The 17930-nt window shown below is 52.7% G+C and overlaps 2 protein-coding genes across 20 annotated transcripts in view; one reads left to right on the forward strand and one right to left on the reverse strand.

Moving 5' to 3' along the window:
• The window catches only part of Tmem253 (transmembrane protein 253), a 28398-nt gene extending 20307 nt beyond the window's left edge, over positions 1–8091 (reverse strand). The window contains exons 1-9 of one of the 10 annotated variants that reach the window (XM_074068430.1): positions 7970–8091; positions 6427–6512; positions 6151–6289; positions 5634–5744; positions 5484–5540; positions 5073–5183; positions 4809–4955; positions 4389–4465; positions 3760–4093 (exon numbers count right to left, since the gene is read on the reverse strand). In XM_074068430.1, the coding sequence (XP_073924531.1) occupies positions 3982–4093; positions 4389–4465; positions 4809–4955; positions 5073–5183; positions 5484–5540; positions 5634–5744; positions 6151–6258 (723 nt within the window). In that variant the 5' untranslated portion in view covers positions 6259–6289; positions 6427–6512; positions 7970–8091 and the 3' untranslated portion in view covers positions 3760–3981. Of the gene's footprint in view, positions 1–3252; positions 4466–4808; positions 4956–5072; positions 5206–5483 lie in introns of those variants that run through there. The other 9 variants (XM_074068431.1, XM_074068429.1, XM_020170574.2 and 6 more) reach the window with 9 other exon arrangements.
• On the forward strand, positions 3093–17227 carry Znf219 (zinc finger protein 219). Of its 10 annotated transcripts, none has more exons than XM_020170572.2 (5): positions 3093–3259; positions 13728–13816; positions 14097–15507; positions 15808–15939; positions 16163–17227. In XM_020170572.2, exons 2-5 carry the CDS (start codon positions 13811–13813, stop codon positions 16765–16767), a joined length of 2154 nt encoding a protein of 717 aa, XP_020026161.2. In that variant the 5' UTR covers positions 3093–3259; positions 13728–13810; the 3' UTR covers positions 16768–17227. The 10 variants fall into 10 exon arrangements, with proteins under 10 accessions (XP_020026161.2, XP_073924529.1, XP_073924526.1 ...); XM_074068425.1 differs by lacking the exon at positions 3093–3259 and adding an exon at positions 8443–8566; XM_074068421.1 differs by lacking the exon at positions 3093–3259 and adding an exon at positions 8477–8566 and having other exon boundaries at positions 11007–13816.
• The last annotated feature ends 703 nt before the right edge of the window (positions 17228–17930 follow it).

Below are 17930 nucleotides of genomic sequence, written 5' to 3' on the forward strand. Positions count from 1 at the left end.
CAGATTTCCTGTCTGTCCCCTGGCGATAGACCTTAATAATTGTACTGCACAGATCCCATCATATTTATAGGGTACCCAGGGATTACACCTCAGCCCATCAATTGAATGTCATTCAAATTTAGGCAGCACTAACTAGGCCCACCATGATGAAGGGCATGGATACAGAGCAACACTAAGTAGGCCTAGACAAGAAAACAGAAGCCAGAAGCCAGACAAGGGTGTCTGCACTTCTCTCTGGGATTAAGAGACTCCGAGCTCCAGGTGGCGCGCTGCGAGCATTCACCTGGCCAAGCAGACAAGGTCAGCTCCCATTACTGCTGGGCAGCTGAGTCCACTGATTTCATGGCTTATGGCCAAGATCGAGTAACAGAAGCAGAGGCCCCGAGGGGTATGGAGGGGTATGGATGGCCGGTAGGGGCCTTGTGTCTCTCACGTCCTGGTTGGGCCCAAGGTCCCCTCCAGGCCACATGTGTGGCCGCCTTGGCGGACCCACTGCTGGAGAGGGACTGTGGGAGGCCCGCCCCACTGTGGAAAAGAGATTCTTTGCTCAACTATCTACTGCCAACCGCCATTTCTGGAGGGAAGGCGCTTTGTGAGACCTTGGCCTGGGCAGCCAAGAGACCACGAGATGGCAGCAGAGGACACAAAACCTAAGCCATCTTGCAAAACAAAACAAAACAAAACAAAAAACAGTTCGAAATGCAGAGAATACAATCGGGAAATATCGCCAGTTGTCTATAATTACATATTCAAGGCCAGAATAAATGACTGAATTTAAAAGAAATGAGGGTGAAATTCACAGGCATGGGACCACTTTTCCAAACCACCATCACTTAGCTGCATAGGAAGCCATATAATCATGAACTGGATATTTCTCCAGTGTTTAAAATAAAAACCTAGGGGTCATGACCTTTAAAAATTGACATCAGCAGGAGCCTTGTCACAGTCCCTTCTTTCTGTGAAGTTCTAATTCTATTAAAATGAGTGACTTCCAGAGAGACTGCCACGAATGGGCAGATACAGTGGTTACTGGGAGCAGAATGCTGTCATATAGTGGCCAGGGAACCTGGCAACAGTCAAGGTGAGGAGTGGAAGAGTGGGGGACACAAGACTAATGTATCTCCCCTTGCAACTGACAGAGGGTAATGCCCAGGAAAGGGCATTACTGACTTCTCATCTAAAGCTCATCTCTCTTTCCCAGATGTGACTTCCAAATATATCTCCAGAAATTGCAAAATGTCCTTTTTTTGGGGGGTGGGGGCGGTAGCAGGAAATGACCCTCCCCTGAAAACCAGTGCTCTAGAGATATAATAATTTCATGTTTAATCCCGCTAGGATTCTTCTATTTCATGAGGTCTAATCCAAAAACTTAATTCCTACCATATAATGTAGATGCTGACAACTGAGGGACTATATGCTGAAGCTGGCCCTTGAATTTAAAAAAAAAAAAAAAAAATCAATATTTTAAAACCAGCTGGGGCAGTGGTGGCTCACAACCTATAATCCTAGCTACTCAGAAGGCAGAGATCAGGAAGACTGAGGTTCAAGGCCAGTGTAAAGGGGAAAAAGCAGGAACCCCCAATCTCAAAAATACCTAACACAAAAAAGGGCTGGTAGAGTGGTTTAAGTAGAGCACCTACCTAGCAAGCATGAGGGCCTATGTTCAAACCCCAGAACTGCAAAATGATAATAAATTAAAATCAGACTACAAAAAGCCAGAATTTCTGATTTCTATCAGAAAATTGAAACTAGAACAGTTAGGTCCCGGGTGGCAATAATTGGTGGAGTTGAGCAGAGACACCCATACATTTAAATAGACTGACTGTGTATTCTCATGGTCACAGTTCCCACCACTCCTATCACCTCATACCCAACCTGTTTCACTCTTTTAAACCATTCCTTGCCTCTACAGGCAATTTACTTTCAATTTCCGAATTGCCTTATAGTTTTTAAGTACTTTTCCTTGTATGCTTTTATTTTAGCCTATACTCCATTAAGATAAGTGTGATTATAATCTCTATGCGAGTAAAATGGAGTTCTGAGAGAGTTAACTCACCCAAGCAACAGAAGCACAATCTAAATCTAGATTTAGATTTACTCAGCCAGTCTTATTATTTTTCTAAGTAAGAACCTGGTTTCTGGAACCAAACAAAAGAAATAGGAATGGGTATAACTGCCAACCATGAATTTCAACTGCTGTTCATGACTCACCACAGCCAGGCCCTGGTGGCTTATGCCTGAAATCCTAGCTACTTGGGAGGCTGAGACTGGGAGGATCATGGTTGAAGGCCAACCCAGGCAAAGTTTGAGACCCCTATTTCCAAAATACTCAGAGCAAACAGGACTACAGGAATGGTTCAAGCAGTAGAGCACTTGCTTTGTGAGTGTGAAGCCCTAAGTTCAAACACCAGCCCCACCAAAGAATCACCACAAATGAAATGACTAACCCTTGTTCTTTTTTGAAGTTGAATGTGGCTTTATGACTTGCTTTGGCCAGTGAACTGAGTGGAATTAACATGTGTCCCTTTGAGGCAGAGCATTGCAGAGCCCATGAGCTACTCTTCACAATTGATTACTTCACAATCTGAGGGCGGTAACTCGAAGCCTTGTGGTAACAGCAGGATCTCAAAATGGTGAGACTCATCATCTTGGCTTTCTGAATAATTTACAACGGGCATAGCCCTTTTCCAGCTTACTCTGGAAATACAGTATGAGAAATAAACCTTTGTAACCAACAGCATAACTAGCCTAACCTGGGTGACACAAGGTCATTGCCTGGTCAAGCTTTTCTAGGAACTAGAATGCAACAGCTAGACTTCTGATCACACCACTGAAAGTTTGAAGACAGAGGAAGTTGTTGATTTCCCCCTCGCTTCATCAACCACGACCTTCTGACTTTGAAGAAAATTCTTTTCCCAGAGCCCTTCACACCCGAGCCCTGGATTAGATTATTCTGTTTGTGGGGGAGGAAGAAAAGAAGTCCCAGATCTTGTTTTCTCCATTCCTGAGACTGATCCCAGAATTGTCTCCACCCACTCGTACTCTCACATAACTTTGTCATAGGGCGACTATTACCACTCCCAAGGTGTCACCAACACTGCAATGCCAAGGCCAGGCAGCCAGGCAGCGCTCTCCCCTCACTGGTACCTGGGCTTGGCTGAGCCCGGGGAAGCGGCACTCCCTAGGGAAAGAAGTCTTCTCAAGTAGGAACAAAAATGAGTGAGGCGAACACGCTTCCTGGGCACTATGTGAACTTGGGGTGAGTTCTTTTAGTACTCCAGCTCTGCTTGAGCTGGTTTCTAGCTACCCGCCGGCACCATTGGGACTCCCAGTTTTCCTGGGCTTTCCCCCAGCCCACCCGAACTTGTCATCTTTTCACACTTGCAGAGGTCGTAAATGGCGGGGCTCGAGTGCAACCAGAGCTTCAGCAGCCCGACCGCAGGCGGGATCAAAGGCCAGCGGGCAGCCAAGAGGCTGAGCCTGCGCACTCCCGCTCCCGCTTAGGAAGGGTGGAGGCAACGCGGGCTCGCTCCGCCGGCGTGCTCGCAAGAGGCGGGAAAGTCTAGGTCTGGTAGCCGCGTCCCTCCCTCCGCCGGCCGGGTCCACCCGCTGCCCTCCCGAGGCGGCGAGGCCGCGGGGGAGGGGGACGAGGAGGGCCCCGCGCTTCTGACTCATCATCTCCAACCCCTTTCTCGCGCGCGCTCCAAGTCTCAGGACTTTGGACCTGGGCACTCGTGTGAGGGGGCGCGGCGACAGCACCTGGGGAAGGGAGCCCAGCTCTGCCAAGCGCCAGCCCTCAGGCCTCGCCGGCTCCGCAGCTGGCAGCGGGAGGCCGTGGATCCACAGTCGGCTCTCAGTTGTGTGGTGGCGGTGGTGTCGCCCCCGCGCTGGACGGCTGACACGGTTCCTCCCCGCACGCGGGGCCAGTGGTCGCGTCCGAGGAAAGTCGGCTAGGCCCTGACTTCCAGCGCCTCGCGTCACTCAGCAGATGCGGAGGGAAGGCTCTTTATTTCCCAGCAGGTCATGGGGTAGCGGGGCATCCTGGGACTTGTAGTCTTCACTGCAAGAGGCAGGCCCTGGAGCCAGGAGAGAACTGGAGTACCCCAGACACGGATGAGATTGTGAAAGGTGACAGAGAGAACAGTGAGATGAGGAGATGCGAAGCTGTATGGAGAGACAGTGAGGAAGGAGGGGAAAGGGAGGGCTCTGGTGCAGACACTATCTTCCTCTAGAGGGGAAGGGAAGAGCATTCCTCCTGACTTCATGCTTGTCTCAGGGAAGTCCAACTAGCTTCTGAGTTTGGTGGGGTGGGATGCTGGCGCATCTGGAGAATGCTCCCTTAGGATAGGAGGACAGGAACACCTGTCTGCTTCCACTTGCCCGCTCACTTGTTTGCTCCGTTCCCTGTACTGGCGATCACGGGACCATTCTCCGAACCAGGATCCTCCTCCATCTCGGACAGGCCCTGAAAACCAGGCAACAGAGATTTGAGCCAAATTGTAGAGGTGAAAAAGAAAGCCCAGATGGAAACAATTTTCACCTCCTGGATTTTTTCTCTTAACCCTTCCAAAATGCATTCAGGCAGCTTCCTAATGCTCACCCACTCTTCTCACCCCAACCATTTAGACACCCAGCTCTCTCTTACCCACCATTAGAAGAATAATATCCAAAGCCAGAAAGCCAATCAATTTCAGTACAGGATCCCTTCATTCCCCTCCTGCTCCATTGTTTTCCCTTAGGGGCTAATGACCAGGCTAGCTAGTGGAAAAATTAGCTAGTTGCTCCATGTTTTTCTATGCCCCCAATACCTTCTGTAGCTCCTGGTAGTGCAGAGTCTGGGTCCTGAAGCATCCTGGCTTCCTCTGGTTCAGCAAGAATAGGGCATATACAGATACCAGCACACCTCCTAGGGTGAAAGCCTCAGCGCTGAGCTCCAGCACCAGCAAGCCTGCCAACTGCAGGTAGACAGAGCTGAGGATACTGTGGGGATCCAGCACCTGTTTTCCCCTGCCATTTCTCCTCAACATCTCTGGTTTCCTCCTCCTCCCACCTTCTCCTTTATTTGCCAGTACCTGGGAGGAGGCAGTAGAGGTAGGCCCCAAAGCCGTCTTCATCACCTCCACCACCAACACGATGAAGCCCAAGATTAGGTTGAGTATGTTGAATATCATCATGGCCCGTACCTGCCAGTGAGCCAGCTCAGCCCTGTGCAGCAGAGGGGACTCATTCCAACCTCGAGTCCCACCTGCAGCTAACTGAAAACAAAACTCAGCTCCTGTTTCTCCACCTCCATACAAGGCCATCAGCCCTGTAACTTTCTTACCCTGTCTCCTTAGTCTTTTACACCATCAATCAGAGAAGATAGCTAAGAGGATAAGTCAACACTAAGAGTCACTTACTTCTTGGGCTGATACTGTGTGTGTGTCTTTATATGTCTATTTGGGGGGTTGGGAGGACAGGCCTGTATTTTCTTCCCTTCTCACCTTCCAAAGGCGAGGTGCTCTGCGAAGCTCAAGGGTGACAATCCCGGTGAGGAGACCCTAAATGGCAAGAAGGCCAAATGTTGAACTCTGGTCCCATTAGAGAGGGGTCCCAAAGACTTTCCTCCCATCCTCCCTTATGGTGGGTCTTACCGAGGTTCCAGGCCCAAGTAGTAATGCTGTGACCATGTGACAAGCAGAGTTCAGGCAGGCAACTGAGATGGCAAAAGGCACCATAGCTACTGCCAGCCATAGCTGGCTTACCTGGAGGCCAGGGCAGTGTAGTTTAAGGGAGAGCCCTCAAGAGTTCTTTTTTTTTTTTTCTTTTTTTACAACTCTTGCCTCTTCTAGAGATCAGTAATTGGGATAAATGCATGGTAGAAGGAAAGTAGTCAAGCAAGGGCAGTGAAAGAAGTGATATTTAAGAATTTAATACCATTTAATTTTTTTCTGCCTCATGTTGTACTTTAGTTGCCTATGTTTTCCCTAATGGTAGAAGTTACTTGAAGATTAAGAGTCTTGCTTTTTATTTCTGTATTTCCTCCACCTTCCTCCCACTCAGAGCCTAGCACAGTTTCTGGCACATGGTAGGTGCTCACTGAACATGGATGAAATTGAATTAGCTACAAGTAGACCTGCTAAGACCTGGGCTGGGGCAGCCTGGCCTCACCGCCAGAATCAAGAGGTGTCCACTTTTCCTGTGTCTTGCCCAGTGCTGTAGCTTTTCCAGACGAGGACTGAGTCTCTCTTGCTCTTGCTGATCAGCTCTATGCTCCATGGCTCCCTTGACTACAAGAGGTGGATGCTTCCTGGGTTGGAAAAACTCATTATATTGGAAAAACTCATTATAGGACTGTCCTTCAGGAAACAGGGCATGCAACATTTCTTTCAGTTACCCCTATGCCCACTCCCAATCCAGAGTCGAGGCCCAGGACCTCACACCTACCGGTCTGAAGCAGCTACTCCTAAGGAATGGAACCCAGCTGGGATTTCTTAGGGGCTTGTTAGCTCAGGGTAGACGGCAAACTTGTCCTGGCACAGAAAGGCTGTCAGAACTGGGGCGTGGGAGGACAAAGGTCCCAATGACAGCCTAAGTTGCCTGGGTAGACACCAGCCTCTGTTGCTCTCCATGAGACATCCAGCCCTTCCTCAGTCTGTTCCCATTTCCTGTTGCCCCCATTTCTCCCTTCTAGATTCACTTACCTCATCCCTATGGACACTATCACCCTGGACTTCAGTTTCCCCTTATTTTCACCTAATCTTTCGCCTTTCTTTGGCTTCTTCCTCAAATGTGAGATCCTCTATTACTGTCTGGATTGCTCATTGCCATTTGCAGCTCTGTCCCCAGGAAAAGTAAGCTTTAATTCCCCTGGTCTTTCTGTCTCTCACTTTCTGGACCCTTTCTCCTCTTTCCTTCCTTTCTTGAAGGATTTACTCTGAATAGGAGACTAAGTTGATGGGAGACTTGTTTATAATGAGAATTAACTCAATGATAACCACCTAGATACCATGGAAGATGGTCTCGAAATGATCAGTCTTAGGAAGAATGTTGTTGCAACAATATTTCAGAGAAAAGGTGCCTTGCAGCCTAGGCTAGGAACTCGGTTCTGCTGCTGTCCCAGCTGGGAGAACTTGGACACGTCATTGTAACATTATTTTACCTATTTGAACCTCGGTTTGTTCGGTGATAAAAGGGAGCAAACCATATGCCTATGAAGGTTGTAAATTCAGCATGAGTAGTGCTTAATAACAATTAAAGGTGCTGATAAGGTCATGCTGCTGTGCCCTATGACCATACCCTGAGGAGTTTATTAAGAAGCTAAGCTGGGGACATTTATTTCTGCAGCAAGAAGCAGATTCAGCTGGGCTGGAAGCTGTACTCTACACATCAAATATATGAAAGACCAGTCTTGGTGCAGAGCCTGAGGTCTGGAGACTACCAGACCTATGTTCAAGTTCAGCTCTATTTGGCTGACCTTGGGCAAATTGCTTAATCTGTTTCCTTATCTATAAAGGGAAGTTAATATAGCAATCTCAAGGGGTTGCCTTGAGCATTAAAAGAGAAAATGCAGGGGCTGGTGGAGTGGCTCAAGCGGTAAGAGCGCCTGCCTAGCAAAAGAGAAAAATGCATACACACTTAGTCTAGCTCCTACCACATAAATGCTCAGAAAGTTAGTGATAACAGGAGAAACTGAGCCATAAGATCCCTGCGAGTTAGTCCCAGGAGTCAGGGTCCTGGGAAGCAAGCTGCCTCCTCATGTGCCCTACTCAGTGCAGGGCCAACATCATTGGACCTCGGTATTCACTCTTCCTTCCTGGGGAGTGGATTTCACATTTTAAAGGGATCCAGAGGCGCTGGCAGAGTGGCTCAAGTGGTAGCGTGCCTGCCTAGCAAAAATGAGGCCACGAGTCCAAACCCTAGTGCTACGAAGGAAAAAACAAAACAAAACTCGTGTCTCTTTCTCCCTCCTCAATCCCCTGTGAGTTACTTTTATTTAATGGCAGTGTGAAACGCTGGGCTTGCACTGAGGATCCGTGAACTTGCAGGCCAGTGGAGAGACTCCTGGAGCCTCATTTTTCTTGCCTGTAAGTGAGAACTTATTATAGTAAAGGGTTATTGTAAGAATTTTACATTAAATACGGGGACAAGCACTTAGTAAATACTGACTAAATCGGAATATAGTACTTACAAGTTTGTAGCCACGGTCCTAACTACACTCTTCTGGAGGAAAGGCACTGCATCCCCCATCTGCACACCCCCACAGCGCTGAGTACAGTGCCTGGCACTTGGTAAGCACTCAGTAAATATTTGTTGTATTGAAGAGTCGTTAAAGTGTCATAAAGAATGGAAAATAGAATTCGAGAGGAAGGAGCGAGAATTGTTTATCAAGAACAGAAAGGGCCGAAGAGTAACTTTAATAATGTTTCTTATACGGCAGACATTAACTATCCTCATAATCGCCCCTCCTCCTCCCCAAAAAGAGAGACAGAAATTGTCAGGAGAGGCTTTGAGATAAAGCCCCAGGAAGAACTTCCCGAGTCTGTGCATGTCGGGGCAGAGCGGCGCAGAGCCCACTCCTTCCCTGGTATGTCCGGGTCCAGGGTGGGAGGGGCGGTCCTGCTCGGAGGCTGGGGAAGGACGAGATGACCTTTCAAAATCTCTTCAGTCCCCCGTACGAATCGCCCGTGCGCCCCACCCCCGCTCCCTCCTCCCTCCGACAGCGCCCCCCGTCTCCAAACTGCCCGCACCCCGCCCCTGGCGGCCGCCTCTCGCGGCTCCCGGGGTCCCCAGCTCCCTGTCCCCAGAGCCAGAGCCGCGCTCCCGCGCGCGGCTCCCAGCCCCGCCGCGCCGCCCCCCGCATGCTAATGGCCGGGCCGCCTCCCGCCGCACACAATGCGGGCCAGGGCCGGGGGCGGGGGGACCGGGGAGGGGGCGGGGGCCGGGCCGGGGGCGGGGGGGCCGGGGCCCGGCGCATCTCCCCCGGCCCCACGTAACGCTGACGCCCGCGCCGCCGGCCCGCCGCCCGCCGCCCGCCGCCGCCGCCGCCGCCGCCCGCTCCGCCGCCGCCCGCCCGGGGCTCGTGAGTAGCCGCTCCCCCCACTCCCGGCCCGCCCCCCCCCGCGTCCGCCACCCGCCCCCGCCCCCGGCCCCCTCCCCCCTTCCCCGAGGGGGGGCCGCCCGCGCGCCCGGCTCGGAGCAGGTGCAGGGGGCGGGGGCGGGGGAGGGGCGCCGGCTCGGCCCCGAGCAAACTTCGCCCAGAGCTCCTGGGGGGCGGGCTGGGGGTGGCGGCCTCGGGAGCCTGGAGAGCTAGGGGGGATCCGAGGGAGGGGGGGCCAGGTGGGGGAGCCGGGGGAGCGGACTCCAGAGGAGAAGGGCCGACCGGGGTGGGGTGGGGGCGGGGGTGGCGAGCGTCTTTGTAGGGGCCCGGAGGCAGGGCGCGAGGGGCCTTGGGGTGCGCGGCAGTGGAGCCGCGAGCCTGAGTGGGTGAGCGCCCCCCGGCCCAGGTAGGGCCGGCGGGGGAGGGGGAAGGAACCCAAACTCTCCGGGAGTGGGGAGGGGTGGGGGGAGGGGAAAGGATGGGGGGTGCTTCCCTCTCTGCGTCCCAAACAAAGTGTCACAAAGAGCTCGGCCCGCGGCAGCAGCGGAGGCGGCTGTAACTCAGCTTTTGTTCTCCCTGCCGAGGTGGCTGAGCCCTGGCCTTCCTATCTCCCAACCCTGCCTCCCATCATCCTCTGACTTATCTTCCGTGGGTGGGGTCTAGGGTGCTGCTGGAAGAACCTCTTGTGCGGGATCACAGGTCCTACTCTACTTGCCAACCTATTTCTGGGAGGGGGTTTTTCCCAGAGGTTCTCCTACCCACTTTCATCTCCCAGTCGGAGGTCTGAACCTCGTGTGGGTGTACACACTGACTTTGTTTTTTAGGGTCAGCTCCAGTTAAAGAGACTTAAGGCTGGCTATATGTGCCCCTTCCCCAAATCCAGGTCCTCCAGAACTTTTCAGAATCAGGGTCAAGTTAGGACATGCCTTTCTGGTAAGATTTACTATATGGAACGGTGGCAGCAGGTGTACTTTCCTCTCACCGCCTGCTGTACATTTGGGAGCCATGACAGGTTCCATGCCTCCAACTCAGGACAGTGAGTAGGAAGGAAGGAGGCTTTACCAAGTACAAAATCTAAAAGGTGGCAGGGAGGTTGTGGTGTAGGAGGAGCTATCTGAGCAGCGAGGTTCAGAGGGGTATGGAGAGGAGACCATAAAAGTGAACTGTTGTGCCTGTGTAGTAATCAAGGTGGTCTTGGCTCTAGACCACCTACGAAGCTTCTTTTCCTTTCAATCTCCTCTAGTGTAGTGGTTACCTTAATTGTTAGCAGACTTGAGGTGTAGGATTCTCAACAGAGGGGAAAACATCAAGTGTTAGAGATAGACCAGAGAGTGGTCTAGTTACAACTAGACACCAGAGATTCTGAACCCTTCCTCCTTACACTTTAACTTACAACTTTTGAACCACAAGGCTTGAGGGACAAGTCTTGGTTCTCCATTCAGCAAATGCTTGTGTGTACCTGTCCTTGTGTGTAGTAGGTCTTTTCATCAGTCATCCTTTCCTACTCAGTAAGGTTGGATGGTCCACATCTTTACCACTAGCTGTTCTGGTATGTAAGAATAATTAGCCTGTTCCTTTGGAGATATTTCTCTCTCTCTCTCTCTCTTTCTCTCTCTCCCCCTCTCTCTCCCCCTCCTTCTCTCCCTCTCCCTCTCTCTCCCTCCCTCCTTTTTGGTAGGACTGGGGTTTGAACTCTGGGCTTCAGGCTTGCAAAGCAGGCACTCTTCTGCTTGAGCCACACCTCCAGCCCACTTTGGAACTATTTCTGATCCCTTTCCCTGGCCCTGCATCCCTATAGAATCCAAATAAGGGCAAGATAACCCCTGATTCCCAATGGGGGTGGAAAGTAGGTCAGTGCCACTGTCTGGCCTGTCTCAGGAATGGTGTTTAAGGCCTGAGTATGGAAAATTCTGATTGTCGTCCACAGGTAATACGTGTGTGACTCAGGTTCCAAGCCAGTTCGTAGAATCCCAGTGCTTGACTGTGCTCTCACCTATTGGGAACAACTGATGAAATCAGGCACCTGAGGCCCGGCTTGACGTAGAGATGATGGAGGCCATCTTGGCTGGGCCTATGAGGTCACTCAGTAAATTTTGCTGATTTTAGGCCACCTTCTGGAGAAACTTTCCCTGCTGGAGAATTCAGCTTCCATTTGGGCGTTATATATTACTGTATTTCCATCCTGGAAAGTATGTGCAAAGTGGGGTTTGTTGTTGTTTTGGGGAGAGGAAGCTTTGCCCTGTTTTGCTTTTTTTTGCCTTAGATACGAGGCCAGCTTCCCATGAAGTGTTTTGCTTGCAGTCCCACAGGCAGTTTTAGGGGCCCTAGAATTTTCTCAGAATGAGAATATGTGTCCATAGGTTAGTCAGCTATGACCGTGCAGTATTCCCAGCCTTCCCCCGCCCCCTTCCCGGCCATCTGCTTCCTCTGAATATAACAGATTGGCTGTACACCAGGATGTTCCGGGAATCCCCAGGAGAGCAACAGAATGTGATGGACCCAAATACGATGCCTCAGTAACTCATTCCAGAATGTACAAACTGTTAACTGTCAGGACACTTCTCACAGCTAATTAAAATTTTTCTAGTTACATCTATTTTCTGTTACCTCTGTCTATTTTCGGTGACATCCTAAAGGCCAAAATAGTCCCTCTGCTACCACTTTCCCCATGGTTCCCGGATAGGAATTTAAAAGAAAAAAAAAAATCCACTAGTTTTTCTGTGTCTTATCTGTGATGCTAAAATGGCAAACATGTCCCCTCTAGCACTTTCCAGTTTTATCTATGGTACTGAGGTGGCCAAAGTGGCTTCTCTGGTAGCCCACTGCAACTCTCCATGGTACTGAAGGAATGACCATTTGTTTTGACATCTCTGTAAGATCCAGAAGAGTCCTGTGACTTGGAACCCCAGAATTTCCAGAGGGAAGGGATATCAATATAAATTGATCCAGCCCTTTATTTCATAGGTATGATTTACTGAGGGTTGTAGGACTCCTAATAGTTAGAATGGGTTTGTAGTAGCCCTGTGCCCTTAGTTCTGTTCTAATTGTTGTGTGAACCCAGCTACACTCATGGTCCCAGGAAAGGGTTTTTTGAGAATGAGAGCAGATACCCAAATTTGGAGCTACAGAAGTACACATATAAGTGGAAGGGTGATTAGACAACCACCTAAGGACATTTTGTTGTTCTGTTAATAATATTCCTAAAGCTCACATTCTGCATGTAACAGATACTTGCCTCTTCATGGAGTCTTACCATGTCCACTAAAATTAGAGAAGCCTTGGGCCTCCAGAGCCTTTTCTTTGCTGATAAGCAGAGCTGACTCCTGGTCCAGTTCCCTTCTATTAAAGATTTGTAAGCAAAGTAATACTTGAGTCCTTTTCTTTCTCTGTAATCTATTTCCATTCATAATGCCCATTGTAAGGAAGTTCTTTATATCTCAAATATTTTATCTTAAAAAAATAAAGGCAAGCCCCACATTCATCTAGCCTTGATCAGAGACAATTCTATATGAAAGCAGGAGGGTAGACTGGATAACTTCTGGTCATCTTCTGAGGCCTCTTCCCATGAAATTTAATTTGGGGGTTGCTTCTAATTATCAGGACAACCCTTTTCCCATCTTCTTCCTTTTGCCATGTTTCTCCTTCCTTAGCCCTGGAGCTCAGCACATCTCAGGCCTGGGGAATTTTAGCTGGAGAATTTTAACCCCTTCCTGCTCAGAGCAAGTGAGGAGCCCCTATCTGTGCAGATGGCCCGGCCCCGCCCCCCGTCCCTCACTCCAGCCTCTTGAGCTCAGAGCCAGTGTAATCCTCCTCTTGTGTGAGGAAGCCTCTCCCCTGCAGAGAGGAGGAAAGCCTGCTTCGGAACAACCCTGGACAAAGGGGCTGAGATGCCCCTTCAAACCGCAGGTTCCCAGGTTTGAAATAGGGGACAAATCCTACACGGTATTTGCAGTTTTTAACCTTTCCCCAGCCTGGCAGTGCCCCTTAACTTCCACTCCTCCCCCAACTCTTCATTCCCTCTGTAGCTCTCTCCCCCTTCACGCCCCTCCCCCTCTGTCTGTCTCCAGACTCTGCTGCTGGGAGGTGTTTCTCTCCCATGCATGAATGAGTCTCTGTAATGAATGGAAATGAATGGATCAGGAATTCAGGCAGAGGGAGGGAGAGTGAGGGAGAAAGACAGGGTAAAGGCACAAGCAAGAACTGAGGAACCTGGAAGGATGTTTGGCTGGCTGGTCAGTTAGGGGGTCTGAGAGTGACTGGTTCCAGCTTGATAACTGGGGAGCATGGCAAGCTCTCTTCATTTGCTTATCAAGCCCTGTGGTCCAACCCATATGGAAGAGGGATATACTGTGGTGGCCTCCCGCATCTATCACCAGGGCATGAGGAGAAGGAGGTGGTGGTTCTGGACGAGGCATTTAAACCTCGTAATCTGTAGGAAGAAATCCGGGTTATCAAGGAGCCTTTGGGACTTGGCAAATCAAGGGATGCCGATTTTTGAAGACAGCAAATGGGAAGGATGCAATGCCTCAGAATGCAAATAGGAGGAAGGGATAGGTTTTAGGTTTAATGGGTGCTGAGAGTCTGGGGTTGGAAGTGACTACTGCTGAAAATCAGGGCTCATCTTTCCCCAAAATCTTTCTTGCTTTAGCTCCTCAGCACCTGTTGCCTTCATTAGCAGCTTTTCCTCCTCTTCCCTGCACTCCTCAGAACCAAAGAATGTGAAGGGGGTCCATGGAGGTGAGTGAAGAAGCTCTGTCCTGAACCTACATGTAACTTCAACCGTACTCTTCCCTGCCTACCTCTCTTTTTGACCTCCTGTTATACATGTTATCTCATTTTTGGTCCAAACATACCATTCCCACTCATCCTCCAACTTCCGGAGATGAGTGGATCCGGTTCTCTTGGGTCTCCCCAGCCCACTCTCCCTCGTGTCCTTCTTGCCCTCAATGCCTTTGCTTCTCCACAGATTGCCCTTCTCTACCCTTTGCTCTATGTGTTTGTGAATCTTTTCCCACAGGGCTCACGTCCCCGCATTCCGGGTGGTGGCCATTTAGCGCCGTCACCACCGGCCTTCGACGGCGAACTGGATCTGCAGCGCTACTCCAACGGGCCAGGCGTGAGCGCAGGGTCTCCCGGGATGGGAGCTGTGGGCTGGTCTGAGAGTCGTGCAGGTGAAAGGCGCTTCCCTTGTCCTGTGTGTGGGAAGCGCTTCCGCTTCAATTCCATCCTGGCTTTGCACCTGCGAGCGCACCCGGGCGCCCAGGCCTTCCAGTGCCCACACTGCGGCCACCGTGCAGCGCAGCGGGCTCTGCTGCGATCACACCTCCGAACGCACCAGCCCGAGCGCCCACGTAGCCCCGCTGCGCGCCTGTTGCTGGAGCTGGAGGAACGTGCCCTACTGCGCGAGGCCCGACTGGGTAGAGCCCGAAGTTCAGGAGGCATGCAGGCCACCCCCGCCATCGAGGGTCTGGCGCGGCCTCCTTCGTCGTCTGCCTTCCGCTGCCCCTTTTGCAAAGGCAAGTTTCGCACCTCCGCGGAGCGCGAACGCCACCTGCACATCTTGCACAGGCCTTGGAAGTGTGGCCTATGCAGTTTCGGTTCCAGCCAGGAGGAGGAGCTGCTGCACCATAGCCTGACGGTCCATGGGGCTCCCGAGCGCCCCCTGGCGGCCACCTCCGCAGCGCCCCAGCCTCAGCCTCCACCCCAGCCAGAACCCAGATCTGTCCCTGAGCCGGAGCCAGGGCCAGAGCCCGAACGTGAGGCAACCTCTGCCCCCCCCGCTCCTGCAGCCCCTGAGGAGCCCCCCGCGCCTCCGGAGTTCCGCTGCCAAGTGTGCGGCCAGAGCTTTACACAGTCCTGGTTTCTCAAGGGCCACATGCGCAAGCACAAGGCCTCCTTCGATCATGCGTGTCCCGTGTGTGGCCGCTGCTTCAAGGAGCCCTGGTTCCTTAAGAACCACATGAAGGTGCACGCCAGCAAGCTGGGCCCTCTGCGTGCTCCAGGGCCTGGCTCTGGGCCTGCCCGGGCCCCTCAGCCTCCTGATCTGGGCCTGCTGGCCTATGAGCCACTGGGCCCTGCGCTCCTCCTGGCCCCGGCGCCCACTCCAGCCGAGCGCCGTGAGCCCCCCAGCCTCTTGGGCTACCTGAGCGTCCGAGCCGGCGAAGCGCGGCCCAATGGTGAGGGCGCTGAGCCCGGGGCTGGCCGTAGCTTCGGAGGTTTCCGCCCGCTGCCGTCTACCCTCCCGGCCCGGGCTCGCCGGCACCGCGCGGAAGAGCCAGAGGAGGAAGAGGAGGTGGAGGCTGAGGAGGAGAACTGGGCCCGGGGCAGGTCGCTGGGCCCTCTGGCTTCACTGCATCCGCGTCCGGGCGAGGGGCCAGGGCACTCTGCCCCTGCCGTAGGGGCCCAAGCAAGATCCACAGCCACGCAGGGTATGTGGGGACTCCCTTGTCTCTGGTTTCCCACTCTTGGGCCTCTCTGAAACCTTTGCAACCACTTCTGTAACTTCTGTTTAAAATGGGCTCCCTCCCTACCCCAAGCAATCCGTCTGTGCCTCTTCCCCTAGAAGGTTTGCAGTTTTCTGAGGCGCTAACTCAACTCAACAAATCCAACCCTCAGGTTTCCCGAAGCCTGAGCCCCTCAGGAAAGTAGTCTTGTGGGGTGGGTGTCGGGGGCACGTGACCTGCACAGGGCAAAGAGACCCTATAACTTCCTCCTGACGTGTGTTGCAGAAGAAAATGGGCTGCTGGTTGGAGGGACCCGGCCTGAAGGGAGCCGGGCGGCCACAGGCAAGGATTGTCCCTTCTGCGGCAAGTCTTTCCGCTCAGCGCATCATCTCAAAGTGCATCTGCGAGTGCACACAGGTGAGAGAGGCAACCTCCTGCATGGGGAGGGGTTGGAAGGCAGAAGAGAGTGAGAGCCTTTAGATTGGCTAGAGGTCAGCTGGGGACACTCATTGACTAAATCAGCCAGTGGGAGAGGCAGTTTGTTCCTGGTCTATAGGATGAAGTTTGTAAATAGGCAAAATGCCAGTGGAGGTGTGCAGTGATCTTGACCCCTTGAGCTTATCTTACCTACTCTCCCCAGGCGAGCGCCCCTACAAGTGTCCGCACTGTGACTATGCGGGCACCCAGTCCGGCTCACTCAAGTATCACCTGCAGCGTCACCACCGGGAGCAGAGGAGCGGTGCAGGGCCTGGGCCACCTCCAGAGCCACCACCCCCTTCCCAGCGGGGTTCAGCCCCGCTGTCAGGAGCCAAGTCGGCTCAGACCCCTGCGACCTGGGTCGAGGGAGCCACAAGCCCCCGGCCTCTTTCGAGCGGCGCAGGGCCCGGGTCCCGTCGGAAGCCTGCCAGCCCAGGGAGGACCCTGCGCAACGGGCGAGGTGGTGAGGCCGAACCCCTGGACCTGTCCCTGAGGGCGGGACCAGGAGGCGAAGCCGGGCCGGGGGGTGCCCTCCACCGCTGCCTCTTCTGCCCCTTTGCCACTGGAGCCCCCGAGCTCATGGCCTTGCACCTGCAAGTGCACCACAGCCGCCGTGCACGGGGCCGCCGGCAGCCCCAAGCTGATGCGTCCCCGCCCTATGCCCGGGCATCATCAGGAGAGACTCCTCCCAGTCCTCCACTGGAAGGGGAGGACGGCCCAGTGCTGTCTAGATCGGGAGAGGCGGGGCTAGGGGGGCAAGAACGGTAGGGAGCCCTCTTAGGGGTGATTAGCTTAGTGAGCTTACCCCGCAGGAGCGGGGGAGCGCTAGAGGTAGTTGGGTAGAGCAGCCAGCAGGGGGCAGAGTGGGACCCAGATCCCAGCCCCAGGCGGACCAGAGGTGGAGGGGGGCAGTGGGTGAAGAAAGGTGGGCAGGCGGTACCCACCCAGTCCAAGGGGAGTCACAGTGCCTTAGAAGTGGCAGAGGTAAGGGTCAAAGAACGGGGTCCCAGGGCTGGCAGAGGGTTGCGTCCCTGTTGAGGAGCCACTCTGCCAGTTTTTGCTGGTCCGTAGGCGTGAGAGTTTATTTTTGTACGAGGGGTGGGGGTGGGGGGCACTGTACCCATCTAGCCCCATCAGGGGCCTTGTAGACGTTGCTATTTTTGGTACGATTCCTGTCATCCCTGTCGCAGAGTCGTGTCCCCAATAAACAGGTGTCTTGAGGCACAGGGCCCTGTGTCTGTCTGCCTATGTCCTGTTACCCTCCTTGGGATCTTCACTTCTTCGGGCATTTAATATTGCTCAAAGAGTTGGATAAAACAAGCTGGAGGCCCTGAGTTCAATCCCCAGTACCACAAAAAACCCCCAACCCCCCCACCCATATTTTGGTTTATCCCTAGGTTTCAGATCAGTAACTCTGGGTGGGGCCAAAGAATTATCATTTAGTCAGTAGCCTTGTGCTGGAGGTGTGGCTCAAATGGAGATCACTTGCCTAGCAAGTTCAAGGCCCTGAGTTCAAACACCATACCACGCACAACACAAAGTTGCCTAAAGGGTTCTCCTGCACTTGGTGCAAGTACCTTATTGGGGAACTGATGGATTGTGCTGTACCTACTTGTCACCACTTCCCAAGAGGTGGATGCAGAATGGGAGAAGGAGCTTCAAGAGTTTGTTGAGTAGGGAGGGGGTGGGGAAAGGGGGGAGAAATGACCCAAACATTGTATGCACATATGAATTTAAAAAAAAAAAAAGTTCATTGAGCCTCTGGGAGCCACTGTGGAGGAGGCACATTCTCCCAGGCTCTTGCACAGTCAGCTTTAGGCCAGTAACAGGTAGATGGCTACCTTCCAGCCTTGATTTACTTTCTGTGTTCTAGTTACTGGTTGAGGGGAATTGCTTAAGTTAATTGAGACGCTGTAATCCAGAGCAGTGGC

The sequence above is a fragment of the Castor canadensis genome, chromosome 3 (assembly GCF_047511655.1).
Source record: "Castor canadensis chromosome 3, mCasCan1.hap1v2, whole genome shotgun sequence".
NCBI lineage: Eukaryota > Metazoa > Chordata > Mammalia > Rodentia > Castoridae > Castor > Castor canadensis.

What these genes read in the sequence shown, in the direction of transcription:
- Znf219 (XM_020170572.2), top strand. An exon ending in AAGATCCACAGCCACGCAGG is followed by an intron (nt 15,508 to 15,807) that starts GTATGTGGGGAC and finishes CGTGTGTTGCAG; the next exon opens with AAGAAAATGGGCTGCTGGTT. An exon ending in GCATCTGCGAGTGCACACAG is followed by an intron (nt 15,940 to 16,162) that starts GTGAGAGAGGCA and finishes TACTCTCCCCAG; the next exon opens with GCGAGCGCCCCTACAAGTGT.